The sequence below is a fragment of the Coloeus monedula genome (genome assembly GCF_965178545.1).
Source record: "Coloeus monedula genome assembly, chromosome: 2".
Classification (NCBI taxonomy): Eukaryota; Metazoa; Chordata; class Aves; order Passeriformes; family Corvidae; genus Coloeus; species Coloeus monedula.
Window position 1 is genome coordinate 75,992,733 of NC_138782.1, and position 18,186 is coordinate 76,010,918.

At 42.7% G+C, this 18,186-nt stretch overlaps 1 protein-coding gene across 4 annotated transcripts in view; it reads left to right on the plus strand.

Annotated features, from left to right (window-relative positions):
* Positions 1-17,509: 17,509 nt before the first annotated feature.
* The window catches only part of HACE1 (HECT domain and ankyrin repeat containing E3 ubiquitin protein ligase 1), a gene marked incomplete at its 5' end in the record, with an annotated part of 50,316 nt that continues 49,639 nt past the window's right edge, over positions 17,510-18,186 (plus strand). For all 4 annotated transcript variants that reach the window (XM_082302997.1, XM_082302998.1, XM_082303000.1 and 1 more), the window contains one exon: positions 17,510-17,585. In XM_082302997.1, the coding sequence (XP_082159123.1) occupies positions 17,510-17,585 (76 nt within the window). The remainder of the gene's footprint in view (positions 17,586-18,186) is intronic.

Sequence of the window (18,186 nt, forward strand, 5' to 3'; positions counted from 1 at the left end):
CCTGAAGAGGTCAGAGAGGGAAGTGAGTAACAGCCTAAGATAATAGCTCAGAGTGATGTAAACCATTCTGCTTCTTGTCCTGCATATCCCTTCCTTTCTTCCCAGGCTTCACACCCCCTTCTAGCTCTGAGGAAGTTATGGAGATGATGATATAAGCAAGTGTGACAAGACTGGGTATTCTATGCAGTTATTTTTTCCAACTGCATATATGCTTTAGATGATTAACCCTTCATTTAAAAAGTTGCTTTCAGTCATAGAGCTGAATTCTTTGGCAACAGGCACAACCCAATGACAAACTTCTCTGAAAAATAATAGATACTGTAAGAAAGAAAAAACACTATAATAAGAAAAAGTAATACTGTTGCTATTTATTATGATTATATACTTGTGTCCTAGTGTGCTCAAGGTTTTTGAAAATAGCAGAGCAGGAATGACCTTTCCTCTCATATGTAGATATGTCAAATCATCCTTTAAAACTGACATTTTTTTAAACTATCCCCTGGTCCATGTTCCCAAGCCATGGTATCAAACAAACAGCTACCTCCAGGATATATCCCCAGACTAACCTGCATCTGTTTTCTGGATCCAGAATCCCACAGGTCAGGTGCAGATGCAAACCCAAGTGATCAGTTGCATGTGGCAGGGAGGACAAGTGAGGCCACAAGGTTCAGGAGCACCCAGAGGTACGTGCTGTAAAACAGACTGCCCAGCTACAGTTTTGCCCCTCAGAAGGTCCCTTGTTGCACAGGAACCTTGCCATATGTCCAAATTCAAGGAGAAAAAAGGTGGGTGAAAAAGATGCTGAGAGGTCTGAAAATTTCAAAATCCAAACATGGATTTCATGCGGTACAGGAAAACATACACAAAAAAAAAGAAATCTGGAAAATCATCTTTTTATTATTCTTATTTGGAAGCTAAACCTAGGATAACACCCAGAATCCTATCCTTCCATAGCCTTGCCACGAGCTTTTAAAAAGACACCTTATCTTAAGGTACACGACATCCTCATTTGCTTGGCTAGCTCTTCAGGCACACTCCTTAGCCACATCCTGCTCTCTGGAAAATGCTCTAGTGCAAGGAGAAAAATGAGACAGAAGACTGGTAACAGTCATTGGGTTTGGGTTGGTGTGTTTTCTGCCTGTGCGTTTGGGAGGTCCCAAGAGATAGTGGAAGCTGATGCAGAGTAGGAGGATGATGGCAGTGGTTATGGGTTAGCAAGTTTTTAAAATAAAAGTGGCAGAACAGAAGATGAGGGATGCGATGGGCAATCTTAGGAATGCAGGGCAGGAAATGCATTGTGAATTAGTGTCTTGCCATGGGGGAAGGTATACATCATCTATCATCATCACTGTCAATGGTTAAAACTGATGTTGAAAGAAACATCAATCTATGACTGTCGTGATTTAACCCCAGCCAGCAGCCAAGCCCCACGCAGATGCCTGCTCACTCCCCCACCAGTGAGACTGAGGAGAGAATTAAAAGGGTGAAAGCCAGAGAACTCGGGGGTTGAGATAAAGACAGTTTAATAGGGTAAGCAAAAGCCAAGCACACAAGTGAAGACAAGCAAGGAATTAATTCATTGCTACTCATGATCAGGCAGATGTTCAGCCAACTCCAGAAGAGCAGGGCTCTATCATGTGTAACGATGACTTAGGAAGATAAAAATGCCACCACTTCAAATGTCTTCCCCCACTTCCCATTTCTTCCCTCCACTTTATATACTGAGCATGATGTCATAGGGTCTGGAATATCCCTTTCGTCAGCTGGGTCACCTGTCCTGGCTGTGTCTCCTCCCAATCTCCTATGCATCCCCCAACTTTCTTTCCAGCGTGGCAGCATGAAAAGCAGCAAAGGCCTTGGTTCTTTAAGCAAACCCTGCTCACCAATAACAAAACCTTCTCTATATTATCAACCCTGTGTTCAGCACAAATCCAAAACACAGCCTCATACCAGCCACTGTGAAGAAAATTAACTCTACCTGTGCTGAAACCAGCATATTCCATACCATTTACATCATGTTCAGGTCCCACATTATTCAATACAACCTCATTAACCATCACCCCCTTTCCAATTCTTTGATATAGCACACAGATATTTTTCCCTTAGCCTATGGACCACCCCTGCAGAATGTCCACACAATGTCCACAATTGTCTGTTGGATTTATGTAGTCCATGACTTTGGGCTCCATCTGTCCTGGTCACTCAGGACAGGAGAGGTGGTGTGTGGGGGGAGTTACTGGGCACCAAAGCCAGCTCAGGTCAGGTCACTGCTCCACTGCAACTGCCTCTTGTAAGGCTTCTCCTCCACTGGGTTGGGTGGTTCCTGTTACAGTAATTCCTGAAACATACAAGTCAAATCATAGTTTACAACAGTTTAAAGGCACATCCATTACAATCTCCACCCCTTGTCTCCTGTGGGGTCACAAGTCCTGCCAGAAATCCTGCTGCAGCATGGGCTTCCCACAGGGTCACGTCACATCCTCCTTCAGGCATCCACCTGCTCCAGCATGGGGTTCTCCACAGACTGCAGGTGTATCTCTGCTCTCTCGTGGACTCACTCACCTGTCACAGTCCCTTCAACTCAAGTTCACACTGGAGTTCCAGCCTGTCCAGTACAGCAGCACAGAACACAGCAGCAGTGCCTGGCCACCTGCCAGCCCAGGCGCATCGCCATGGTTGTTATCAAAATGTTCCCAGGCACAACACAGTGAAGCGATAAGCAGTACAGCAGCAGGAAAAGTGAAAAGCAGCCAATAACGAGCACAAGATTCTAATATACAGTCAGGCAGGCAAGCCCATGGAAGCAAAGGAGCCTGCCCATTACTAGCTAAACAGCACTGACAGATGTAAATTCAGTCTGGCACATCCCAATCAAATCTATCATTATCTCAAGGTCTTTGAACCCCACACTGGGTGCCAAAATAGGACTGACATGGTTTTACCCCAGCCAGCAGCCAAGCCCCACACAGCCACTCACTCACTCCCCCACCAGAGAGATCAGGGAGAGAATTTGAAGGGTAAAAGCCAGAGAATTTGGGGGTTGAGATAAAGATATTTTAATAGAGAAAGCAAAAGTCAAGCACACAAGCAAAGACAAACAAGGAATTAATTCACTGCTACCCATGGACAGGCAGTGTTCAGCCATTTCCAGGAGAGCAGGGCCCCATCTCACCTAACAGTGACTTGGGAAGACAAATGCCATCACTTCAAATACCCCCTTCCTCCTTCTTCCTTCCACTTTATATACAGAGCATGATGTCATAGGGTCTGGAATATCCCTTTGGTCAGCTGTTGGAGTCACCTGTCCCAGCTGTGTCTCCTCCCAGTCTCCCAAGCACCCCCAACTTACTTGCCAGTGTGGCAGCATGAAAAGCAGAAAATGTCATGGCTCTGCGCATGCCCTGCTCAGCAGTAACAAGAACATCTCTGTACCAACCCTGTGTTCAGCACATATCCAAAACACAGCCCCATAAGAGCTACTGTGGAAAAAACTGACTCTGCCCCACCTGGAACCGACACGATAACTTTGTCTTAAAACGGTAAAACTAGAAAAGCACATACTGAGAAGAGGTGAGCAAGTGAATAACATTTAAGAAGCCAATTAAGCATCAGGCAAGGAAAGAAAACTCTTTTTTAATGGAATACAGTAACTCTATTAGCTGTCTTCAATGAAATTTGAGCTTGGGTTGTACTGACTAACATAAAGATACCCATGAAACCAAGTGCTTCAGGAGCTTCTAGTGTAAGAGCTGGGGTGCTACACTACTCAGTTCTGTGACGTGAACAAGCTCTTTGAATGGCAAATTCTAATAGAGTGTGTTTATAGATGTTGAAAAATATAGATACTGTTATCTGACTGATCTGAAAATTGATTTTTTTATGTTGGAAGTGTTGGACTTTCTGCAGAAATTATCTATGTCAGATAATTTTTTTAGGTAAGTTCTGGAATTTCATTGTCTTGCTGACATTTTGCATTGCTCCAGTGGTACTCATTATAAAATAATTGATGAGCACTAAATCAATGTTAACTTCTGAGTCTATGATTCTACATCTCTCACGGTTGTGTTAGTGGCCAATATGTCTAGTTGCTTTCCAGAAGATAAAGTACACAGGAATAAATTGATTATGTACCAAAAACCAGACAAGATTCCAGGCAAATTACAAGACAGAAGTTTAGAGAAACAAGAAAAAAACAGCTTTTCATTCTTTACCTTTTTACTTTTAATATTTGCAAAGGATTATTGTAAGTAAAGGTTACCATTATAATAAACTATGTATAAGAAAAACACTTTAACATCCCAAAACATTTTCCCTCCTAAATTTTGAAACATCCTACCACAGCTCATTCATTTTACAAAGCACAGAACAGATCTTAGCAGAACGAGTCATCTTTCAACCAGGCACACAAATAACCCACATTTGCAGCCATGCTTGTCCCAGATGGCAGGAGACCTTTCAGCCATGGGATGCATATTCAGACTACTGGATGCTCCACATGAGTGCATCATCTCCCTTCTTTCCCTGTATGAGTGCATTTTGTGTGTCCCTGTTTTGGGATTAGTATTAGGCAGTTGCAGAGTGGTGTCTCTGCTCTCTGTCATCTTCTTACCACTGAGAAGACCAGAGCCAAGCCCCACAGCACCTTTAATCTGCATATTAGGATGCCTGTTCTCATCAGAAAGCAGAAGAAAATGCCCCAAGGGAAACTTGCAATCATCAAACAGTGCATTATGAAACCAGAAGATACAGAGGGTGAATTAAATTTCAATAAAGTAACTTTAGTAAAATTGCTTTCAGTTAATAGATGAATGCCAAGAGTTGGTCAACTTCAGTTAAGTGGTTTGTAAGGCTGGAGGTGTGATGTGCAGGAGAGGCTGACAGCCTGTGTGAGGATCCTGTAAGATAGCCTGCTTGCAGTGAGCCAGTGAAGGAACCAAAGATTCAGAGTTTAATTTCCTGATAAGTGTTGTGGTGCCTCGGGATATTTCAGCTACAAGATGATTTGTAAGGGGTTTAATTGTGTTATGGGCAACCTGTCTGCGATTGCTGAGGAAGCAAATGCTGCAGCTTGTCATTGGATCTCACAGTAAAGGAACTGAAAGCAAATCAGGGTCAAAGCACATTTTGGTGTTTTGTCTGTGTTTTTCAGAATCTGGGTAAGATCCGGCTGGAAAATTGCCTATTTTCACAAGGTGTCTTTACAGATTCTAGATATAATTTCAACTTTTTGAGCACAACTAAAAGATTGTATGGACTGCAGAAATAAAGGGCTGAGCAGAGGGACAGAAGCAAACAGCAGTTTTGCAGCAGATCAGAGCAGAGCAAAACAGCACAGTGTGAACAACCAGCAGAAACAACAACAGGAGGCTGTGACTGCTGGCAGTAGCTAATGGTAAACCTGGTGAGCAAACTGGTAGCAAATACAAGTGCTATGTGTGAGTAGCACATAGTGCAACTATGTGCCAACCCAAATGCAGTGCTTGTGTGAGTAGCAAGAGGTAAATAGAATGTCCCTCAAAAAAAGCAATGCAGAGCATAGCTCCTTTGTCAGGGCTCAAATGGTGAACTATGAGGGAATGGATTGCAAAGTATTCCAGGAACAATGATCAATACCTGTCACTTGGATGTGTCCAAACCTGGACTGGAAATGGAAATTGGACTTTCTTATTATCTTACAAATATTCAGAACTGTAGGATTAGAACACGGTCAAGACTACTAGGGAAATAAAAATAGCTTTACAGAAAAAAGCCCAAAGTCTATGTAGTCTGATACTCCATCTCTGATGGAAGACGCTTAGAGAAATTGTGTGGGAAAGGGCAAGTGGGGAGGGACAAATCCCTGCTATGTCCTTCCTGTGAGTCCCTGGCAGAAGGGTTAAATCTTCTAGCAGAAACAAATATGCACAGGGGCTCTATTTGGATCTGATAGTTCATTTTTTTCTGAATATGTTTAGGACTAATAATTTATTCCTAGATTACTTTCTCCACAAATATTTCAACATAATGAATAGATTTTCCCTGCCTAGTTACTTATCGGAAAGGAGCCAATCAGAATAATCTACTGTAATTATTAAGACTGACATCTTGTGGTTGCTTTTTGTATGACGCCTTCTGCCCAAACTTCTTAGGAAAGACTGAACTTAACCCTTGGCTTAAACAGCTACTGTACATCCTCTCTGTTATTGAGGATGTATTGGCTACATGATTCTGAAAATTATTCAGTAACCTCACCAGGGATCTGAGAAAAGAATTAATGCTGTATCAAAATTTAATTCTCTTTTTTATTTCCCCCGCATAGCTTTATGTTGTTGAATTGTTAATGCACAAAAGCAGTCTTACCACTGCAATCAGTGCAGTCTCTTTAATTGTGTCTTTGCTTACATGATAATATTTATCATCTTGAATATTTTAAAAACTGTTAGTAATCCTATTCTAGAACACTAGACAAACTTCAAGGTGATATCTAGAGTAAAAAGGCAGTCTCCTTTGGTTTGAAATTCTCTCTAATGATGTTCTGTCTTTTGTGAGTTAAAAGTTAACATGTCCAGCAGAATGTGAATAGTGAGACCTGCCTTTTGCATGTATTGAATCAAGGCAGTTACTGGGACTCAGCCCTGCTCCCCAAGGTTTCATTGTGTATTTTACTGTGGTGCAAGCATAAAAGATGCACCTCCTGTCTCTACAAAATAGAATCCATTTCAGAGAATACTATTATTGCAGTCCAAAGACTATAGAAATTGCCATATTATTTTTTTAATCTCAGGGATTGTGTTAGGAGGCTCTATATTCACATTCTTCTGAATTTTAAAGTAGAAGTTTCTTTCTTAGACAGCCATTTGCAACTGGCAATGTGGTGATACAAAGTTAGAAAGTAATTGGGACGTTTATCTGAAGCTCTGCAATCTTCTGTTGGTACTTGATTAGCTTGTTCATAGGCATCAACAACTTCTGCAGGAATGCTTTACATGAGGTCTGGGATATCAAGGGGAGTCCTCCTGTGTAACATCAGCAGCAAGAAATAGAGAAACGGCAGAACAAATATCTCCAGTTATTTTATCAAGTAAGGATGGATCAACCCTGTGTATGTAATTAATTCATTTATTTATTTGCTTGAGAAAAGAAAGGAGATTGCCTTCCTTTGAACTTTTCTGACTGACAGAATGCTTCCTTGTCTCCCAACAACTAAAAATAGCTGAGTTTTAATACACTCCCAAGATGAAAATGAGTTGATCAGGACCAAGTTAATAGATTTTGCTCGTCCTTCAAAATAGAATCAGTTCTAGAATGACAGAAAATAGTGGCATCCTGAATGCAATTTTTACAGAGTTAACAAGGACCTGAAACAGGGAGAGCGAAAATCTCAGTACATTATACACTCAGAATTTGCAGCAAATACAACAAAATAATTGGTTCCACTGTTCATTCAATATTTTTAGATTGTTGTTCAGATATAACATAGTATTTCAGCATTTTTCACCCTGCAAGTTTCCTTACTCTGATCTCTGCTTGATTGTAGTGATGATGAGTTACAGGACCTTAAGTCATGATAATTGTTGCAGAATTGCAAATATGCATGTTCTAGAAACATGAGAGAATATAAAGAAATGGCCATCATTATCTGGAGAAAAAACTCCCTTAACATCTGTAGAGAGCTCCTGCTGGACAGAATAAAGTTGCAAACACAACTAACCAGAGAAGTGGTAGGAAAAATATGACAGCCAGAAATAATCTTGCAAGAAAAACATCACCAGTGTTAGAGAGACAAGGACAGAATAGTTACTGATTTCTTCTTGGCCAAGCAGATGTTTAAATAGTTGGCTCTTCCCTGATTCCACCTAGACTAATACTGAGAGAAGCATAATGATTAGCAGGAAAAAGCCTCATGTTTATATCTTACTTGCCCTTTGGTATTTTTTTTCTTAAAAACACTTTGTGCAGAAGATGGGTTTTACTAAAAGAAGAGTGATGATATTTTTAAAATATGAGACATAGTTGTAATCTTTTCAAGCTCCAGTAAAGACAATGCAAACTTAAGGGCTATGACATTATGAAAACAGTTCAAAGTATCTTCACTCTAATTCTTGAGCACTGTGGATTTGTTTAGAGACACATTAAAGCTTCCTTTTGAAAAATTAATGCAGGGGAGATGTAGCACAAATATAGCAGAGACAGAACTGGCAAGAGCTGCTTCAGACCAGGTGTAGTGGTTTGAACCTGCGTTGATGGACAGTCTTTTAGACTAATGACGCTTCTCACAATTTACATATTTAAACCGCATGGAAAGGCAGGAATTGCCTTTTGCTCGAGTTCGCCTGCTGGAAGGTGGGGGGAGCGGGGGGCTCCGAGCCTCCAGGACCCGCCGGGCCGGGCCAGGGCCAGGGCCAGGGCCACTGCCCCTTTCCCAACGCTGCGGCACGGACCCTGGGTCGCTGCAGGGGGACTGTCCCAGAGCCGCAGGCAGCTCAAACCAGACTGCTCACAGCTAAACCCAGCCATGGACTGCTCACAGCTAAACTCATCCAGCGCGGCTTCTGGGGACCGGCGGGTCCCTCTCCTCTCCATGCGGAGCCGGCGGAGCCAGCGGGAGCCGGCAGAGCCTCCTGTCTGCAGCCAGCACACTTCGTGCTGAACTGAAGAAGACACCACGCAGCCAGCAGCACAGAGGGAGCGAGGCTTTCCCCACCGTAAAGCCCGAACAAGAACAGCCTTCAACATGGCGGCGTCAGAGTCAGAGAGAAAGAGAAGTGAGTCCCGTGGGACGGAGCTGGAAATGGCGACGGGAGAAAAGAGGGCGGTGCCGCGATTCTGGCGGGCAGCTTAAAAGAAACCTTCTTGCATGCTGTGGTAAGAAACTGTAATACCACAAACTGTTTGTCTCTTTAATCCATTTGAAGAACATGGGGGGATGGAGAATCCTCGTGTGGCCTGTGAAGATTGTGAAGAGTGCCTATGCCAGGCTATACAGAAGTAGTAAGAGGCTGTTAGAGACTTGTGGCAAAGAAGAGCCTTTGTGTGCAGGCCAAAAGAACTTATCCTTAAAAAGATTAATAACCCCATGTGATGGCCCATGTTTTGCAGTGTGAAGGAACTGTGAGATTTTTCATGGGAGAGATGTTTTACACACAGCAGATTGTTTGTTTCCGGGCGGATCTGCTGTTGGTGGCAGTTTGGGAACCACGTGCAACTGAAGGAAAACCCTTTTTTCCTTAAGCATAAGAGAGAGACTTTTCAAGAACTGGAACACTGACTAACATCCCATGTTCTGTTATCCTTTGTGCGAGCTGGGTAAAAGGAGAGAAGTGCTGGAAAGGGGGGGGGGGGTGCTTTAATTTCTTGTTATTTCTCTTTACTTTTAATTCTATTAGTAATAAAACTCTTTCATTGTACTGCAACTGTTTAAGGTTTGTGCCTGCTTTGCTTTCTCCTAATTCTTATCTCACAGAAGGAAAATAAGTAAGTAATGAATATTTTGAACCAAAACCACTACACTTAATTGGCGTTTCTGCCCGGTTTACGAACTCAACCCGCTACACCAGGAGCATGGATGAATGAGAAAGTTTAAAAATGTATCTTCAAGCCTGGACATATTATTTTTGAGAAATTTCAGCAACCCAGCTTTAAGGAAATGTAGGTAGGCATCGAGTAGCATTAACTGCTCCACAGAGAATAGAAATGGATGCTGCACAAGCTGTAATTGGTGGTCCTTTAGTTTAGAAATTTTGACAGTCAGTGTAAATCATGTGGGTCATAAAAATAGACAATAACATTTTAAACCTTATGTTAAAAAAATTTTGTACCTCTTTTGCAGCAGTGCCATAATCTCAGAAAGAGAAACTAGGACTTAGTATAGTTCACACAGCAAAGCAGCAAAGAAATAAAAGGCAAGATAGTTCGACAAGGCAGATAAAATAAAACCAGAAAAAGTGATGGGGAGTTTTTGTGGTGTCCTGACCCATAGCTGCTGACCTGTCAGTTGGCAGAACCAAATCAGCTGCAGTGCTTTCAGGGCCCTCTCTGAGCAATTTTCCCTCCTTGATGAAATTTCTTCATCATAAAATGAAATGGAACCCAGTCAAAGCATACACAGTTCGTACTTTTCTAGAACATGGTTTTCAATGTTATCTAGGGAACTAAGTATGTCCATTAAAATAATATATTTGAAGGACTCAAATCCCATTAAGTGATTATAAAGCCAGCATCTTTTTACATAGGATCATATTACTCAAAAATAAGACGAGGCATAGGAACAATATATCTTATTTTTTGAGGTTTTTTATTATTATAGCTCATTATTGTTATTATAACAATCAAATTATTATTATTACTGTAACAATATAAAGCCTCTATTAGTATTGCTTTGGCATCTATAGCACAAAAAAATGAGGAGCAGAAATCAAATCTGAAATCAGCCAGATTCACATTTCTTTGGACAGTAGAAATAAATATAGAGATAATCCATATTATTATTATTGACTCATAAACCCCATTGACAAGAAAGTGGGGTTGCATTGATTGTTTTTCAGCTAGATATGTAAATTAAAACTTGATTTCCAGTACAAATAACACATAAAAGTGAAAGGGTTTAAAGGTACATTTTCCTGCCCTCAATACTAATGATAACAAGGCAAAAAATAGATTTTGGAATCCAAAAAATCTCTGGAAAAACAAGGATTCATGTATACATGTATAAAGCTTATCTATCCAATGACAAAAAATATTGCTTGAAGTTTCACTGTGGTAGCATTTTACATGGCCAGATATACTAAAACACAGCTGCATGAATTAGTGTATAGGACAGACATGCAGCTGTGTTAGCACTGGAATTCCCGGAGATATGTATAGATCCTCTATGTGTTTGCAGACAATTATGCACAGTTCTCTGACTGCAGTGCCTTGATCTAATCTCCTCAATCCCAAAGCACATACAGCAGCAATAAGGCTGGATCATTTCTGGGATCACTGAACGGATCACAGGGCTGGAACACCTCTCCTATGAACATAGACTGAGAGAGTTGGGCCTGTTGTCCCGGAGAAGAGAAGGCTCAAGGGAGATCTTCTGTGGCCTTGCAGTACCTAAAAGGTGCTTGCAAGAAGGCTGGAGAGGGACTTTTCACAAGGGCATGTAGTAATAGGACAAGGGGGAATGGCCTTAAGCTGAAAGAGGGCAGGTTTAGATAAGATACAGGAAAAAATTCTTTACTGTGAGGGTAGTGAGGCACTGGAACAGGCTGCCCAGAGAAGTTGTGGATGTCCCATCCCTGGAGGTGTTCAAGAGCAGGCTGGATGGGGCTCTAAGAACCTTGGCCTATTGGAAGGTGTCCCTGCCCACAGCAGGGCGTTGGAGCTAGATGACCTTTATGGTCTCATCTAATCCAAATCACTCTTTGATTCTATGAAGATAAGCCCCCTCAAGAGCAGAGGGAAAGCACCATGCACATGTTGCATGTGAATATCTTATGCTCTTTGATGGTAACATGGGGAGGAGGAAGGTAGTTGAAGAAGATCTCTGTGAATTAAGTTGAACTCTACTACAATTCTGCAAAGGTCCTCTGTTATATAGCTTCATCTTTATCACAGACAAGTCCCAGCACAGGATATGCAGGCTGTTTTCAACATTAGTCTGCTGGCATGTCCAGAGGAAGCTGAGTCAGCCCACAAGGAGCACATGGCTGTTGGGAAAAATGGCTCCAAGCCACAGTCCAAAGATGTGCTGACTCCTGACACTGCAATGCAGTGGAGAATAAAATCTCTGCTGGCAGAGCTGCTTCCAGGAAGAACTCAAATTGCACTTAGAGTTCACTGCTAGGGAATGGAATCAAGGTAAATGTAATTGCAGGAGGAAGAACATTGGATCCTGCCTGTCTATCTGGGTTAGCCCATAAAAATATCATACACTTTTCAGATTTTAGTTCATTCCTTGATGAAACATAGACTACCATGCTATCTTGGTTTGTATCAGGAACAGTGTGGCCAGCAGGACCAGGGCAATGATCACACCCTTGTACTCAGCAATGGTAAGGCTGCACCTTGGGCAGTTTTGGGCCCCTCACTACAAGAAGGACATCAGGGTGCTGGAATGAGTCCAGAGAGGGGCAACAAAGCAGGTTAAGGGTCTGGAGAAGAGTCTTATGAGGAATGGCTGAGGGACCTGGGTTTTTTAGCCTGGAGAAAAGGAGGCTTGAGGGGACCTTATCACTCTCTGCAACCACCTGAAAGGAGGGTGTAGCTAGGCGGGGGTTGGTCTCATCTCCCAAGTAACAAGAGACAGGACAAGAGCAAACAGACTCAAGCTGAATCAGAGGAGGTTTAGATTGGATATTAGGAGAAACTTCTTCACCAAAAGAGTTGTCAACCACTGGAACAGGCTGCCTAGGGAAGTTGTTGAGTCACCATCCCTGGACGTATTTAAAAGTTGTGCAGTAGTGGCATTTAGGGACACGGTTTAGTGCTGGACATGGCAGTGCTGGATTAATGGTTGGACTTGGTCTTTGCTGGCAAAATAAAAGATGATGCTCTTTTGTCTATTTCTAAGTATTTAGTGATATTTTTCCTTTCTGCAAAGATTTGATCTTTTTTCAAAGTAGTCCTGTCTCATAGTTTTCCCGTAAATGAATAGGGCCTGTTGAACTGAATCTGAGCAGAAACCCTTTTTTGTTTTTGCTGAAAGGAGACAACAGACTATATATGAAATGCAGTTTCCCACACTTTGAATTTGTTCCTATATTTTGGTGTTCTGTGATGACCAAAGGTCCAGTTTAAGACTGGATGCTCAGGCTCCACTCTGTTCAGTGAAGACTCTTTGTGAATAACAGCAATCTAATGACAGAAAAGATGTGAAAAACCCCGAGATCCAAAGTTTGCTAAGTCTTTATGCCACAAATTTCTCTTGGGATTTAAACATGGAAAAATCACCATCAATTCCTCACTTCTATGCTGTAGGCTAATGAAAGTAAAGTTCTAATTTTGTATGTCTTTGCAAAGAATGTACAGAGGAAAAAACAGAGTAAAAGAGCTGAATGTTTTTCGTTTTACAGCGTACTACATTCCATTTCTGACAACAATCTGTATTCCTCCTAATGCTGAAAACAAAATAATTTTTATCTCTGAAGAAAGCCTTTGGTGTAGAAAAATAAATGCCATGAGCACCAGTTTTGACTGTTAAGGATGGTATTATCTTTTTTGAAAAGAAACAGTCTACCTCTGGTCCCCCCTGAGACTGCTCACAGGAATGAACTTCCTCTACGAGTCAAGGACAGTGTTTCTTTCACAGGACTGATAATTGGTTTAATTTAATTCACTGTGAAAGGCAAGTTTGACCAATTGCTCGTAGGCATTTGAACATGACATCTTCAGATATGGAAGTGCAAGGGACAGATATATTGAAGTCCTCTTATCTCAGTGTTGAAGGGAACTCTGCTGACTGCATTCAATGAGCAACTGACTTAAAGCTTAGGTGGTAACTTGGAATCTTAATTTTTCCTTGAGATGTCACTTTTTTCCCTGACATCAAGAAAATTAACAAAATTTGGAGGTATTGATATACCTGTCATAGCGTAAAAGAATTTAGCTAATTTTACTACTTTCAGCTAATTTTACACTTAGAAGTTTTCCATTTAAGACTTAGTCTTACTACAGGTGTCTTAAAAACATCTCCGAAGATGTTTAATTCTAGTGCAATACCCACTTCTAAACTAGATGGAATTCATTACCATGCAGAGTGCCTAATTCTCCACAGCAGTCAGTATAAGCATGGACAGCTGCAATATCACTGGAAAAGCACATTGTTCAAGTAGGAATTTCCTGGGACATATTAAAAGCTCACAGGGTCAAGCTAAGATTTTTTTGGAATGATGAAGTCTACTATAAAGTAGTCTACTAAAAAGAGAAACCTTGGCTATTTATGCAGCCCTCAAAGCAGCTGGGTGGATCTGGAATTAAATCAGCCTCTGAAAGGGATACTGAACGTTGTGACCATTGACCCTGACCACTGAGATTATGTCACCCCTACCTGGATTGCTTTCTGGCCTCCACTGGATTTTCCTTCCTTGAAGTTTTATACAGTCATCAAATAAAGTAGTTGTTGAACATCAGGAGATGCTTTTCGTTGTAGACTTCTTCATGCTGTAGTGGAAAGAATAAGGCTACAAAGCTGCAAATGCCCATCCATATGTCCTATCTGTTTGGGAATGTCTTGGCAAGTAGAATGAGTTTGTGCAAGAAAGCCTGAAATAGGGTCAAAAATGGAGGGAGGAAGGCGGGGATGTTCGGAGTGATAGCGTTTGTCTTCCCTAGTCATCACTTTGTGTGGTGGAGCCCTGCTTTCCTTGGCATGGCTGAACACCTGCCTGCCTATGGGAAATGGTGAACGAACTCCTTGTTTTGTGTTGCTTGTGTGTGCAGCTTTTGTTTTACCTGTTAAACTGTCTTTGTCTCAACCCATGACTTTTCTCACTTCTACCCATTCGATTCCCTTCCTCATCCCACCGTGAGGGAGTTAATGAGGGGCTGAGTTGCTGGCTGTGGTTAAACCACAACAAAGACCCCATGAGAGACAGAGTAGAAGAACCTTATGTAGATCAAGGAAGACCTTGTGTTTAGGGTTGGGAGACAGTGTAGCTTATTGCTATGAAAATGAGTCAGTTAGTATGTATTGTCATCCCCTTCTTTCCTGAGCAGTTTGTGCTGCTAAGGAATTTTATCCACTCTGTGTCCCAAGAAGAACTAAGAAAAATTTAAACCACAGTGAAATCAACCAATGCTGGCTAAGTAAGAGTAAGAACTTGCATTATCTCTTCACTGTTTACCCGCTTCCTAACAGCATTTCCGCCCTGCTGATTGCAGATCACAGTAAAACACTATATTTAAAACAAAATTTAATAAGGATTTTATACCACTGCTGTATCAATCCTTTAACTTTTGAGGATGCATCCCTGAATATATTGTGTTTAGCACTGAATTAGAAACTAAATACACACAAAATTATTACATTTTGTGATTAATTTCATACTCCTAATGTTTTCATTTTAGCCCATTATTTTGGTGTTTTTAAAAGATGTCACCAAATATGTCTTTTGGCAGTGTTGTACCAAAGGAATATCACTGCACTTACAGAGGGTCTCAGAAAACATTAATTTAGAAAAAAACATACATTCTCCAGTTTCCTTACTTTTCTCTTCTTTGATTGCTATGAACAGTTGTTCATCCATATTGTGGTTCTAATATTAGGTATATCCAGAATCATTCTCACAGAAAAGGAAAGGGACCTCAAGCGGTCACTTAATCCATCCTCTACACTAGCGAGGACATTTAAAAATCGGAATAAGCTCTAACCTCAGCCCCTAGAAACTTGGAAAAAAAGGAAATAGCTCTCTAAGACCCTGTGGAGGGAGGAGCCTGTGCTGCAGAGGTTTGCTAGCAGGAGTTGTGACCCCATGGGGACCCACACTGGAGCAATCTGTTCCTCAAGGCCTGCACTGCATGGAAGGGACTCATGCTGGAGCAGTTCATGAAGAACTGCAGCCTGTGTAAAGGACTCACGTTGGAGAAGTTTGTGGAGGACTGACTCCTGTGGGAGTGACTCCCCACTGGAACAGAGAAAAAGTGTGAGATGTCCTCCTTCTGGAGAAGAAGGAACAGCATAGAGAGCATGTGATGAACTTAGCACAGCTCCCATTTCCTGTCCCCCTATGCTGCTGGTGAGGAGCAGGTGGAGAATTTAGGCATGAAGTTGAAGAAGAAGGGAGTCGTGGGGAGAAGGTGTTTTTTAAAATTTAGTTTTTGTTTCTTATTAACCTACTCTTATTTGAAATTAATTTTTTCCCCCCTGGTCGTATCTTCATGACATTCATTATTTTTCTACTTCTACTTTGTCCTGTACAGCATTTCTTTTCCAGATAGCAGAGTTCCAACTCAGTTCTCACTTACATGGAAGCCAATTCACAGGGCCTTTTGCAATAGGACAAGGGGTCATGGTTTTAAACTGAAGGAAGGTTGATTTAGATTAGATATAAGAAAGAAGTTTTTTACAATGAGGATGTTGAAATCCTGGAACAGGTTGCCCAGAGAGGTGGATGCCCCAAACCTGCAAACATGCAAGGTCAGTTTGGACAGGGCTTTGAGCAATTTGATCTAGTTGAAGATGTCCCTGTTCATTGCAGAGGGGTTGGAACGGGTGACCTTTAAAAGTCTATTGGAATTTAAACCATTCCACAATTCTATGATTCTTGATTCTCCTTGTTGTCCTTTCTGAACCTTTTTCAAATCTTAGATAGCTTTCCTTCATTTTTCCAAGTCAGAGTCACTGGAGTATTTTACAGAATGAAACAATGAAAGCATTACACAGAACCAGATCACAACATATCCCCATGGATACCCACATACTTTCTTGCATTTGGAAGGTGATCATTAATAAAATCTTGTTGTAGTATGATTTCTTTACATTCCATTTTTACTTAATTTTTTCATTCTCACTTTACAGCATTGTCATGTAGCCCATACACTCCTGGCTCGTCAAGACTGCATCAACACCTGAAGCATCATTAAAGCCAAAATACTCAACACTGAATGCTCCTTTATGCTTCACAACATGTATTATACTGACAGAGGAAGCAATGGATTGACAGGCTCATGCTGGCAGTTGTTTCCTTGCACAGTTCCAAGTGTCTACAGCTTTTGTGCTGGCACTAGAAGGGCAATGCAGCTGGCGAAGGGTCTGCAGCACAAGTCCTGTGAGGAGTGGCTGAAGGAGCTGGGGTTGTTCAGCCTGGAGAAAAGGAGGCTCAGGGGTGACCTTATCACTCTCTACACTGCCTGAAAGGAGGTTTGTAGGCGGGTGGGGTCAGTCTCTTCTTCCAGGCAACCAGCGACAGGATGAGAGGACGTAGTGTTAAACTGCACCGGGGGAGGTTTAGGCTGGACATTAGGAAGAAGTTCTTCACAAAAAGGATGATAAGACACTTGGAATGCCCAAGGAGGTGGTGGAGTCACCATCCCTGGAGGGGGATGAAAAGTCTTTTCTTCTTTAAGAAAAGACTGGGTGTGGCACTTGGTGCCATGGTGTACTTGACATGGTGGTGTTCAGTCATAGCTTGGACTCGATGATTTCAGAGGTGTTTTGCAACCTGATCGATTCTGTGATTCTGTCCTGCTCAGCTGCATTTGCAGCCCCATTCGCTCCCGTGGCTCCGGGGAAATGAGCCACGGGCAGGATCACCCAGCAGAGGCGGCTTCAAAGGAAAGCACTTTTTTTATTTTTATGTGTAACAAGCAGATATTTTAAGACTCTTTTTCTGCGGGCTTTGAAAATTGATCCCCCGCATCCCTTTCCTTCCTTCGGGAAAAACGCGAACTGAGGGAGACCGCCACCGCCCCCGGCTCCGCCCCGCGCATGCGCGCACCGTCCCGGGGTGGTGGCGGCCTGGGAGGCCTCGGCGCCGCCAGCGCCGGGATGGGCTGAGGGCAGGCGGCGGCGGCGGGGGGTGTCCGCGGCTCCGGGCTGGGCGCTCCGAGGATGGAGAGAGCCATGGAGCAGCTCAACCGGCTGACGAGGTCCCTGCGCCGCGCCCGCACCGTGGAGCTGCCGGACGGTAGGAGCGGGGCCCTGATGTAGCGGTCGGTCCCGGCGGCCTCCGCGCCCGGGCCAGCGGGCATGAGTTGAGGCGACTGGGGAGAAGGGGAAGGGGCTTCCTCTCTCTGCCTTTGACAAGCTCTGTTTATTTGTCGTGGTGACAGCGAGAGCGGTGTCCCCTTCCTTCCCTCGCCGCCTCCATCGCGGGGCGCGGGGGATCCCTGCCGGCTGCTGCCGCCCCTGAGCCCGGGCGAGCGGGTGCCCGGGGGTGCCGAACACCGTCTGTATTCGCTTTTAAATCCTTCGTTAACTGTTTCGTCGATGACAGAGTAGTGATGACAGATCTTTGTGGGTTTTGGGGTGTTTTTTGTTCGTTTGTTTTTTTAATAGCGCTGAATTTTGTTTGAAAAGGTATTGTAAGTCACTGTCACCAGTCACAGCCTAATTTTTGTCTCTAAACCAGTTCACGTGGATGCTGGTCCCCTGTATCAGGATGGATTTGAAAAGAGAGCTTCAGGCTCTTATGGCAAGTGGTTTGGTGTTCCAGCCAGGTCCAGTTTTTGGGAGGACTAACTGTAAAACTCTTGGATACGCAAAATTTCTGCTCTTGTGAGTCATGT